The following is a 13,007-nucleotide window of genomic DNA, read 5'->3' as shown; positions in this document are numbered from 1 at the left end:
CCGATACTAGTATCGGTATCTGTGCCAATACCGAGTATTTGGGCGAGTACTCGTACTCACCCAAATGCTCCGATGCTTACCTCCGATACCGGATGTCCCTCTGACCGGCAGTTCGGCGGGAGCATGGAGTCGGGTTCCTTTCCAATCAGGAAGCCAGGCGGTGGGTTATGATTGGCTAGGAAGCCGGCTTCACGTGTTGCTAAGCAGCCTGGCTTCCTAACCAATCAGTACGTAATGACCTGCCTCCCCAAAAAAAGAAAAGAAAATACTGGTACTCGTACTCACTACTAAAAAAATGGCATCAGTGCATCCCTAAAGAATAGTGTAAGCACAAATTCAAATTTGATTTGAGGATCTACAGCTTAGTGATACACAAATAAGCTACATTTTTATGAATAGTTACGGTACTTGAATGAATTTTTAGATTTAACTTAGATTAAAGTAACAAATTTATAATTCTACAGTAATTTTCAGAAAATAAAACATGTGAAATGTTATTATTTCAACCCTGTAGAGAACACTCTAACAAAACACAAGCCATCAATGGATAACAATGAATGACGTACAACCTAAGGATAGAAAAGCGGAGACGGTGACATGTGTCAGCGTCACAAATTCCTTCTGAAGAGGATTAGAACACATGATAAACATGTCTAAGGGAAAACCATAGCAATGGCAACTATTTCTCAACTGAGGCTTTCAGGATTAGCATTTGTTCCAATACTAAGCATGACAAATTGTTTGATCTGACCTGAGACTGTCAATTTTAATGTTTGATGCAGACATCTCCTCTATCAATTGTGTTTAATCAATTATAGTGATTTTAACATCAACTGCCTTAAAGACTTCAGCTGTGAATTACAGATAACACTTCCATTGTGCTCTGCTGAAATTAAATGATGCATTTGCCGAAAAGCAATACTGTAGACCTGACAAACAGACATCCAATTTAGTTTTAGCACCCCATCAGAAACATTTTAGAAGTTCAACTTTATTATGTGTAATAACTAAGCTTACACTAATTAGAAATGTATGTCAGATCCATATAAAACTTAATTAATTCCAACCTTAGTGTAAAAGTGCTATTGGCAATTACAGCATATGTTTTATTAGTAATAATATAATCGTATATTTAAAGGCCAAGTCCAAATAAGAAAATCAATCTTGACTTTACAACCACGCAAAAGGTCTGAAACACTTAATGGTAGGGATGTCCCGATGCCACTTTTTCAGGCCCAATTCTGCCCTCACTCACTGTGCCGGAGAGAGCAGGGTCGAGTCAGCGGCAGCGCTGGTCCAGTGGGAGGAGCTCCAGGTGGGGTCCTAATTTAGCTGGCTTAGAGGTGCCGAGCAGTGGGGGTATTGTTCAGAATATCATTATCCCCTCAAAGGAGATCAATTAAGGTAAACTAGGCTTTGAACAAATTAACAATTATGCACAATATAATTCAAAAAAACAAGTCAAACTAACCTTAAAGGAGAATTATGAGGCGAGTGATTTTCACTCAGCCTCATAATCTGAGCCGACCTGTGACCGACCTGCGACGACTGTCACAGGTCGGCTCAGTAGATCGGGAAGTGAGCGAACACATACCGGCGCTCGCTCAATTCTCGATCTATCCGTGCAGAGAGCCGTGATTGTTACTCACAGCTCGCGGCAGGGATTCCCCCCCGTCCGATCCTCCAGAGCTGACTGGCGGAACAGACGGGGAGGGACGGGTACAGCTGGCTCTGCCTCTAGATAGGCAGAGCCAGCTGTCACTCACTCAGCTGGGTGGATAGAGACAGAATTGTCGGGATCCGTTCTGGCTGCGGCGTCTCAGTATGAGCTTTGGGTAATGGGAGGACGCTAGTTTGTGTCCTCCCGTTACCTAAGGAGAACTATGGGGAAAAGCCCTAACCCCATAGTTCTCCTTTAACTTAACTTTAATGTCCATGTACAGCAGTGTTTATTCTAAAAGAAAACTCCAAACAGTTGTGACATCTACCAAAATAAATGTAATTTATAAAATTGTGTCGTCCAACTATTATGTATGAAATACCACTGGCATGTCCTTAATTTAGAGAAATGCTTTAACAGTAAACTGCTTGTGACCATTGAGAACCAACAAAGAATCTGCAAGAGATCTTTGGAATGGCTTTACAATGTTATCACGAGTAAGATGCATATTAATCATAGTCAGCGTCAATACTGAGGGTCCACTTCAACTTGTTAGCTTCTGTTTATTTTATTATGTAATGTCTATATCCAAAATACCTATTGTTTAAAGAAGATTTAACTGTTGTCATTTTTTTTTTAATTATGATAATAATAGTGATACATTGAATGCAGTATTCCATACTTAAAAACAAAATATACTGTTGTTTTGATAATGCTGGAAATTTAGCTCATTGCACCTATCTCATAGAAATGACAAGAGCTGCACATTCTTCTAACATTACAAACCACATACTAAAATAAAGTAAATATTGACATCATTTTTGGCTCTCGGGCCACATTTTATTCAGACTGCTCCTAAAATGATACAGGGGAGAAACTACTAAATGTTTTAACAGGGGTCAAACAAAACCTCAGCCAGAAAAAAGACCGCATTAGTGAGGGACACTTACCATCACTAATTATTTAGATGAGGTTTATAATTCTTAAAGAGAACAAGCCAACAACAGGTATTTTTAAAAATTGGAATACCCACTTTACCGGACTAATTATAATAGTGCAACCAAACATAATATGCATATTAGGTCCTTAAATGGTTACACAGATACGGTAACTTTTGCCATTGTTTTATCTCTAGTATCTCAGTGGCAGATGTAACAACTTCTTTTTACAATGAGTCAACCCATGATGGATGGCAGGAACCTGAAGCTACTCCTACTGGTCTAGCAAAGTAAAAGTGTCAGCAAACGTCCAGTGACATTTTACTGAATACATTATTTGCATATATTAATGTGTGGTGTCTTTTGGATCTGGATAATGCACGACTCTGTAGTGGAGGGAAATTAATATACTGAGAAAGTGATTACGTCTGTTAGAAAATGTTCAATGAAAGTCTATCAGAGTGGATTACTACTGGCTACCGGGGTAATATCAGTTGTTATGGGAGGTTACAATAAAACACCATAGCAACAATTTCTGTCAATGAACTGCGAGGTGCAACGTTTTATCGGTACAGACTTGTTTATTATAATGCAGTGTGACACCAGTTATACTTTTAAATGTCTATTCCTGACTGGTTCTCTTTTATATAGGTTAAACGTTTAAGGTTAACCTGTGTACAATTTCTCACTATTTAAATGCAGCCAGACATGAATAGCAGGAACGTGGAAGTGCCCGCTTGTACTTTCAAACAGCTGACAGAGAACCCCCTAATTCATAAAACCTGGGAAGCTCTACTATGAATATACTCTGGCACTTTACCCAGCACCTCACTAATTATCAGTACCTAGCACCCTGGAAGCTATGTACAGATACCTGTTATGTATGTCTGTCAGTTTAGTAGTGAGAAATTGTACACAAATTTACGTGAAAGGTTATATCCAGAATATCTGTTTCATGGCCCGAAGAAGCAGTAATAACCTTACTGATGGTAACACACCAATATATATATATATATATATTCTAAAATGTACAATACACCTCTATCTGACATTTTCACAAACAGCAATGTAGCTATAGGAAAATGTAATCTGTTGCTTTAAAAATGTAAATCCCTTGATGCAAATATGTGTGCCTAATACAATGCTTTATAAAATAAAAAAGATTAGTTTGATGAATGTGGTAATTTGTTGTCATGTTATGGATTACGCAGGTCAAATAAGACAGAAACTCAATGGTGATCCCTTGTGTTCTTTGTACTTAAATAATAATTGGCAATAATGGCTATATATGCAGATTGTAAAAGATTTATCACACACTGTGCTATTGCAATGGGGAATTTAAAGCTTGTGTACTGCTACTTAGGTGTTGGATCATAAAATGCATGTGGTAAATCTAGTTCAGTTCTAGCCATTGTCCAAATTACTGACACTTTAACCCCTTAATAGCCAAGGCCTTTTTTTAGTTGTTTTGCACCCGTGTTATAATCCACGTTTCAGGGCTGAAAATTACTTCAAACCCCCAAACATTATATATTTTCTGAAAGTCAAGACCTGTAGAATAAAATGGTGGCAGTTGCAAATTTGTATTTTGCACCATATTAGCGCAACTTATCAAACCCCCACATTTTTTGAAAAATGCAATCACATTAAATTTACTGCGCCAAAACACAAAAAAATACCCATTTTAATATAATATAAAAGATGAGGTTACAACGAGTAAATAGATACCCAACATGCCAGGTTAAAAATTGTGTGCATCTGTGAAGCGGCGACAAAATTCAGTACTACAAAAAGTGCACAGACAATGCTTTAAAAGTTTAGAGATAAGCATAAATATTGGCCCTAGAATTATTGCTCTCACTCTGGCATGCATGGCGATACCCAACGTGTGTAGCGCAATCATCATTTTCGTACATAGGTGCACCCAACCCGTGTTTATGCGAAGATGCGCATGCTGGTGGGGGACTTTAAATTATATATATTATTGCCATGTGATAGCATATTGGCAGTGACAGATACTCTTTAAGGTGATACTGGGGGTCCAAAAGACCTCTAGTGTCACCTTCCCACTTTCAATAAGCTATTGAAGTGCAGATTGCTGGGCTTCAGGAGCCGAGCAATGACTGCTGTGGGACCAGAAGTAATGTAATCTGCATCGCTCCCGCTCTCATAGAGAGGGGAGGAGATCGGTGAATGGACATGAAAGCCGCCGGGAGTCTGTTTAAACGGGTCTGCTACCAGTGATGAACTATGTACGTCACTGGTCGCAAAGGGGTTCCGCCAAAAAAATATAAAACATGTTTTATTACTCTAACATGCAACTTAACATGATAAAATTAGAATCAAATTGTATGGCTCATTGTGCATTAGGAATCATACATATTACATACATACTAGGGATGTCGCGGACCCGATATTAGTATCGGTATCGGGGCCGATACAGGGTATTTTCAGGAGTACTTGTACTCCTGAAAATGCCCCGATGCATAGAGCCAATACCGGCCCTTTAAATTTTTTTCAAAGAGCTTTGGCCATTGACCCGCATAGCCCCTCCCCCGGAATACCTCTCCACCAAATGCAGTCTCCCTCTCCGCTCTGAACTCTCTGGACGGAAGTGTGACAGCGTGGCGTGCGTTAAGTGTTATGTCCCCTCCTTTTCAACTTGATGAAACTGTTTCCTTTTGGTGATATATCACAATGTGTGAGATGTCCGTGCTCCTTATTTGTTTTATTGGACACTTGTAACAATAGCCAGCCTCCTATTGGATATTTTAAATTGCAATAGCCAATAGCAGGCTGGCTATTGTACCCGCCCATTGCCTGCGGTCAATCAGCAGAGAGGACCTGATGGAGAACTTTGTCTTCAGTTCCGTCCTTTGCTGATTGCGCCTGCCCACTGCCTGCTGTCAATCGCCAGCCTGCTATTGGCTATTGCAATTTAAAATATTCAATAGCAGGCTGGCTATTGCTCCCAGCCACTGAATGATGTATTTAAATTCAGTGAATCCAGTGAAGTGGGAAGGTGACACTAGAGGTCTAAAAGATAACCTGTCACCTCCAATGCCCTGGTGAGAAACTGCCCTAAAATCATTAGTCTGTATTATTTTAGAAAAAATTTCACATGTCCCTTTAAGAAAAATTATCGGTAATTGGTATTGGCAAGTACATGAGGGACAGTACTTGGTCTTGAAAAAGTGGTCTCCGGACATCCCTACTACATACATTATAAAGCGATCTGCTTAGCAAAATGAAGCAGAGATCTGCTTCATCAGCTTCTCTCCAGCATCTGAAGCTGGAGAGTGACACAAGAATATACATCACTTCTGCATTCTGACAGCGGAGAGGGGACCGGAGGGAGAACGTGTACCGATCTCCATCTTATCCCCTGTCCGAGAAGCACTATGCTGGTCCCGGGCTCGCACCGGGCACAGCGGAGCACGGGGCCAGCAGGACGGGGGGCGCACATACCGGGACCTCATACAAGCGTTCCGCCGGCTCTATAGCCGGCAGATCGCTTGTATGTTAACAGGCATTGCTGCCTGTTTTAAAATTGTAGGACTTTACTGCTCCCGAGCGGAACGCGCGAGGGGGCGTGGCTGAGCGGATGTCTAAAGACGCCCGCTCAGATCTAGAGAGCTCCCGGCCAAACTAATATATGCTTCAAATAATTTTCAAACAATTTTACTATACAATCTGTAAATTTGCATCTTACCTGTTAAAATTATCTTTAGCTTGGCAATGTCTTTAGCTTGATTGAGAAATTGTTTTGCCTTCTTGTATTCATAGTAATAGAGAGACAAATATCCACACTCCAGATGGAGTTGCAAAAATAAATCTTGGGCTCCTTTTTCTGAGAGCAAGTTTCCAATTTTCTGAACTGTAACAAAAAGTTCAATTTGCTTTTAAAGCTTTACAAAAATATTGTACCATATAATACATTAAAGGGCAATATAAAATATGAAGATATAGTTAGCTAAAGCAAATTGTGATCTCACATACAATTACAAAGCGGTGATGTCACCCCCACAACATATTACGTATATTACAACTGCAGTCAAACCTTGCTTTTCTTTAATATGTAATTTAAATAAATACATGCACAGAAATACATTTTCCCATTAGATCAATAAACAAATTCTACTACCAATATATATGGGTACGACAGCATATGAACTGCAAAAGTTACATTAAGAATTCAGTCTTATGGGTAATGCTTAAACATTTACAAGTTAGTTCTTCCATCACCACCAACAAACTATAAATGTGTCTCTGAAAAATGAAAAGGTTGTATAATAAACACTTGTACTCTATAAACAGGATTGCTACAGCTGCAATGACATCATTAGCAGTGTCTAAAAAACTTTGCTGCATAACAACCCAGAAAGTGATTTGTTTTTAACAGAAAACATTCTAACATCCTGGTATCTACCTTGCAGCTCTTTGGCACTTATTGTGCGGCCTTTGGGGTCCCTGCAGACACTAGTCTGAGTTTTCTTTAGACTGGCTGGCTTGGTTTATTCCTTTCACAGCATATTCTTTTATTTCTGTTTTCACTTTTTTTCCCCATGATATTTTCGGAAACATGCTTAGAGAAAAATCAAATGTAGCACAAGTCATTTTTAAGGAGGCTGTAGGGAGGACAAAATGTGGAAGCACTGATAAGGGGTGTAACAGCAGTTATCTCCAGCAGTCTAAGAGCTTGTTCACACCAAATGCAGACCAGATCTGCATGAGTTTTCTGCGTTCCGGGCCTATTTTGGGCTTTCAGTGCATTCCAAAGCGTTTGCATGTGTTTTTGATGCGTTTGCATGTGTTCCAGAGCCAGAAAAATAGGGCTTGCTGCAGTTTTTTTTACATGCTCTGGAACTGAACGCTGCGGTGTGAACTAGAGTCCAAAATACTATTGGAATACATTGGATGCAATTTTGATCCGTTCTGTAACTGCTCTGCGCTTGGTGTGAACTAGACCTAATGTAACATGCTTCTAGTTTATGACTGTGCACTGAAGCACGGACCCAGTCTCCAACCACTTCTACAGCGTGATTCAGTCTCTGACCATCTACTGTAGCATGTCTGCAGTCTCTGGTCCTGTCTTGAAGCATGCTATAGTCTTTGATCATCCGCTGTTGAACATCTGCAGCCTCTAAAAGCTTTCTACAGAATTGCATTCACTGAATATTATGTGTGGCCCTTTGGTGATATTAGAGGCCGCGCTTGAGGCCCTCTATATCAAGTAAATTGACTATCGCTGTATTAAACCAAATATGGCTTTTATTAGTTATGGAACATTGATGTTAGACATAGTCAGTAATAATCAAGAACTAACACATCATATAGCTCATTAAAGCTGGCCTTGCAAGTTTCCAGTTTAAAACACAAAAGTATTTCCCCTGCATTTCCTGTGGCAGCTTGCACACCTTGGCTTCACAAACTTCCCCTGCCAATCAAGGTCAGTGTTCACCTTTCAGTAATGGTAACTCACTCAGGAACTTCTCTGTTAAGGTGACCATACACTTACAATTATCTGCAGATTTTCTGTGGTCAGATGGAAAAAGTGCAACAGATTGGCCCAGGTGGAGATTACTCCATCCACACAGTTTAGCGTAGATGGAGGAATCTGTTGCACCTTTTCCATCTGACCACAGAAACTCTGCAGATAATTGTAAGGTGTATGGCCAGCTTAAGATTCCTTTGGGAGGAGATCAGTCAAGTTCACTGATCTTTTTTTGCAGACATTGATGCTGCTATCCCCCACCAATACCTCCATCCTGAGTGCAGTGGTGGTGGTCCAGATCCTATTTTAAGTCCAGGACCACTGCCTTTATTTTGAAGATGTAGAGTGTGAAGAGATCAATGGAATCCAAGGTTCAGTAACTTCTACCTGCATCAGTGTGAGCTCAAGCTTCCATTGCTGCGGTTAAGGTGCAGAAGGCAGTTTGGAGAACTCAATTTCACCAAAGCATAACTCAATTTCAGCAAAGAATAACCCTGCCTTCAGTTTGCCAATGGTCTGAGCCAGTTTGGATGCAGACTGGAGACTCTCTATTTTAGGTACACACAGAGGAGACACCAGAAATAAAAAAGCCACAAAAAGATCTCTGATGATTTTATAAACAGAACATACAATATCTTTAATAATTGTGCATGAATGCACCAATACCAGTACTTGTACTCGTATAAATCTAATTTTGTGAAAAATGAGATATAGAAATTGAAGTATACATATTTCTGTCAGAAAAGGTCTCCCTTAACACCCTGCTCTACAAAATCTGCAAGGTAAGTAACACAGAGCTCCAAGAGACTGATTACCAGCAATCAAAGAATTTTGCCAGAGACAGTTGTCGTTTTTGCAGGATTAATGTCTGAGGTGCAAATGAAGGTAACAAAGCCGTGAGATTATGTCCCTGCCTATTAAATCAGAACTTGACCAAAAAACATATACCTTATATGCCAGCGTATAAGACGGGTTTTTAGACCCAAAAACACTGCACGAAAATCGGGGGTCGTCTTATATGACGGGTATACTTCGGTATACTGTATGTAGCTTCGGCTACATACAGTATACCGCGCTGAGCCAATCACGGCAGGCTTTGTATTAATGAATACAAAGCCTGTATTAATGAATGCAAAGCCTGCCATGATTGACTCAGCTCTGAGCCAATCACGGCAGGCTTTGTATTAATGAATACAAAGCCTGCCGTGATTGGCTCAGCGCGGTATACTGTATGTAGCTGAAGGACGGAAGATGGAGGACGCTGCGGGGATCGTGGACAAGGTAAGAGACTGTAATCCAGAGTGTGGCTCGGGGGTTACCACTTATGGTACTGAAAATTAACCCCGAGCCACACTCGGGAATACCGCCATGGAGGTTAGTAAGTGCATTTAAACATTATTTTGGGCTATATTTTAACACAAAAAGTAGGGGGTCGTCTTATACGCCGAGTTGTCTTATACGCCGGCAAATACGGTAAGTTAGGAACAAAAACAGAAACATAAGCATCACATGTCGATTCAGTTTTGGAACTCACTTCACATGGAGCACTATCTGACATCTTTGACTGTCCTGAAGAAGTTTCTTCATCATTTAAGCAGTAATAACCTGCAGGCATCACATGTTTGAGCACCAGGCATGCCTCTAAAATCAATTCTGTCTAACTCTTTAACATCTGCTAATGTTGTACAGTGATAGTTTTTGCTTTCTCCCCTTTCTATTGCTTTTTAGTGCAGGCTAACTTTTTTTGTTTATAAATTCAGTTATCCTCATCCTCTGTCACTGGAGGCCAACTTAAATGAGAAATCAAGTCTGTCTGGCATACAAAAAGAGATAAGCAATATGTAATGGAGAAAACAAACATTACTATGGTATAGCAATAGCAGATGGTGAGGAGTTAAACAGCATTTATGTTAGCAAGTCACCTGGTGCTCACTTCTACAGGAACCTATTTGGAAGAATAAGATCTTCCACGAATTTCTTGCTTTTCTGTGAGCTGTGAAATTAAATATTGCTCCACTTCAAATGGCAAAATGATGTTTAAATGTCAAGAACCTTTACTAGGATGAATACATCTCTGCCTCTACATGGTGATTAGGGAGAGGCAAAATATCTGCCTATATCTCTTATAACGATAATGTGGGTTTCAGACACTCAGAGATTAAAAGCATACATCTTTTTTAGCTGACATTGCTGGTCTCTCTTAAAATGCTAGTTCCTTGGCTCTCATGGTCTTTGGTTTTAATACTTTCTAACTTCACTGGCTGCATGCTTGTTTTGGGTCAGTGACTAAGTACTAAAGCTAAGTACTAAATCAATAGCCCGCTATATACTGAGCTTTGGGTCACGGGGGGAGGTTACTGTATGTCCTCCCGTGACCCTAAAAAGAACTATGGGGAAAAACACTTAAACCATAGTTATCTTTTAATCCCTGACTGGGATGTCCAAAAGCAGTGCCACAATGGGGAAGATGAATAACAGAACAGAAAATCAGACTAACCATTTTAAAGAAAAATGCTATAGGGCAGTCAAACTCCCGCTTGCCCAAAACTGGCATTAGCTGATGCTGCTACAACTACCTTGTAAAACTTGGTAAATGTATGAGCTGTTGACCAAGTGACCAACTTACAAACCTGAGAAATTTAGATCTGATGGCAAAAAGCCCAGGATGCACTTCACACCATGCAAAATAAGTCTTCCTTATGATTTATCAGGGTATAAGACATAACCTTGTGATCCTTGGGCATGGTACAGATGACTGCATTTGACAACCCTGCGTCTTTTAGAGCTTACCGAAAGGGACTGTAAAAAAGAGTGGTAAATGTGTCCTTAAGACAGCAGGTCTTCTGAGAGCGGTAGATGCCAAAGAGCATCCACCACCATCTGCCAATGAAAGGAACCCTTGACTTTAGGAGTATCCCTGACTGACCTAGTTAGCAGTGGCATCACACTCCTTCTCTGGGAGCAAGGTTGAGGTGAATTGTTCGTCATACCTCCCTGGAGATGCAGACCCTGAATCCGACCCCTCGTTTGTCACTAATGCTGCACTGAATGCAAAAAGGAAGTGGCAGATGCTTTTTAACCGGTTGTGTCGGGGCACCAGTATATGGGGAGAAAAAAGGCCACCATCATGGCAGCCAAGGAATCTAGGAATGTGGATGGCCCCTAGGCAACCTGAGGACGGGCGTACTATCGCAGGCAACGACTTACAGGTATTGCAAAATGTATTTCCTTGTATTGCTGTACAACATTTCAGACCAAACAAGATGTTCCTTGTCCTGACGACCCCCCATGAAAGTCTGATGCCCACCCGCCACCAAACTCGGACAATAGAAGGTAGGGCCCCTGACAAGGGTACTTAACAGTCCCAAGGGAATGCAGTCCTTATCACAGCAGCTGGCGACCACCCAGCGGAAGTCGATGAATAATGCTGCTGTTCAGTCACCCAGGCGTGAACAGCAGTTACACTCAACAGCAGGCAAAGCAGCGTCCCTGGCTGTGCAAGCGGCAATGCACTAACACCCACAGAGAGTTAAAACAGAGAACGAATACTGCAGGGCTGCCCCTTCCTCCTCCTAGTATTTTCTGTTTTTCTCTGGGCAGTTGCCATTAAGTAAGTAGGCTCTGGCTACTGTGCACTCGTCAGCTACGGCTCCCACAGCCTCGAGAGCAATGGCGCTGTTGCCCAGTAAAAAAGTGCCTTGCCACAGTGAACCTGTTCATTTGGGAGGTCCATGGTCTGTTGTCTTAAAGGGCCAGTGCCATTTTACTGTCAACTAAAGAGGTAGATTTCCCCAGAATCACTGTGACCCCAAACCCCAGTCCCAGCAGCAACCCCACACTAAGAGGAATCGTGGAACTTCATGCACCCCCATACATCAACCCCAGTGCAATAATTTATAGAGCACAGGGGAGGGGTATGGGACAGAGAAGGTGGGAGGTGGACGGAAAGAAGCAATACTCATTTCACCTTCAGGAATGAACTTGGCAAGAGCCACGGCTATCCGCCATAGTGATTGAAGACCAGCACTAGCCAGGATCAAGGTGCTGCAGGCTTGTAAGGGGGCCAATGTGACAGACCATCAGGCTAGACAGTGATATGTGCCCCCCTAGGGCAAAAACCCCTTAGGCTGCCCATAAGGAAATAGGACCATTGCAGGCGAACCTGTACACAGCAGGGAACTGCATGTGCTCAATGACTGCAACTGGTGAGACTGCCAGAATCTAAATGATTCAGCCTGTCACCCTGCCAGAGACTTGCTTGAAAGAAAAACAACAGAATTTAGGAATAGCAAGGGGGCAAATGTATGTCCTGACTCCTAGATACTAGGCTAATAACTTTGTGTCCACAGCTGTAGAGGGGGTTTTGGCCACCAGCAGCAGCTGCCCTGCACCCAGCGTCCTATTCCTGCACGTGATGATATTCCCAGGAGGTGATTAACTAAAGCAGAGCTGTGTCCTCCACTGAATGAAAGAGAAATAACTTTTCAAAGTGTTTCCCACTTGCTGACTTGGAAATATAGTGAGTGGCAGTCACTTTTATTACTTTTGACTGAAGCAGACTGGCTAGTTCTCTTGTGATATAAACTTACAAAACTAAAGTAAAACAAGGATTAGAGAAATGTGTTCCATTATGTTGATGTCATCACCACACAAAGCCAAAGAGAATTTCAACAAACTACAAATCTTTCAAGTGAGGTCCAGCAGCAGTCCTAAAATCTGAAAAGAAAATTGGAACAAAAAAATTTCTGCAAAATTGCAAGTGCCTAATTATAAACAAGGGATAAGGGGGGTTAACTATACTAACAAATGTTAAATATTTAAGCAGTGGCATTAGAACAAGCATTTTGTATGATGTTGTCAGAGTCTCTTTCCATTCATCTAATTGTTCAAAGGGGCCTCCGGGTCTTTTTTTTTT

At 41.2% G+C, this 13,007-nt stretch overlaps 1 protein-coding gene across 1 annotated transcript in view; it reads right to left on the bottom strand.

Annotated features, from left to right (window-relative positions):
* TTC27 (tetratricopeptide repeat domain 27) overlaps nucleotides 1–13,007 on the bottom strand; it is a 267,500-nt gene that overhangs the window by 177,734 nt on the left and 76,759 nt on the right. Inside the window, exon 7 of the mRNA XM_018552894.1 lies at nucleotides 6,311–6,475. Within this exon, the coding sequence (XP_018408396.1) occupies nucleotides 6,311–6,475 (165 nt within the window). The remainder of the gene's footprint in view (nucleotides 1–6,310; nucleotides 6,476–13,007) is intronic.

The sequence above is a fragment of the Nanorana parkeri genome, unplaced genomic scaffold (assembly GCF_000935625.1).
Source record: "Nanorana parkeri isolate BGI_ZX_2015 unplaced genomic scaffold, ASM93562v1 scaffold100, whole genome shotgun sequence".
Classification (NCBI taxonomy): domain Eukaryota; kingdom Metazoa; phylum Chordata; class Amphibia; order Anura; family Dicroglossidae; genus Nanorana; species Nanorana parkeri.
The sequence above is the reverse complement of the archived record's forward strand: the minus strand, read 5'-3'. Positions and strand labels throughout refer to the sequence as shown.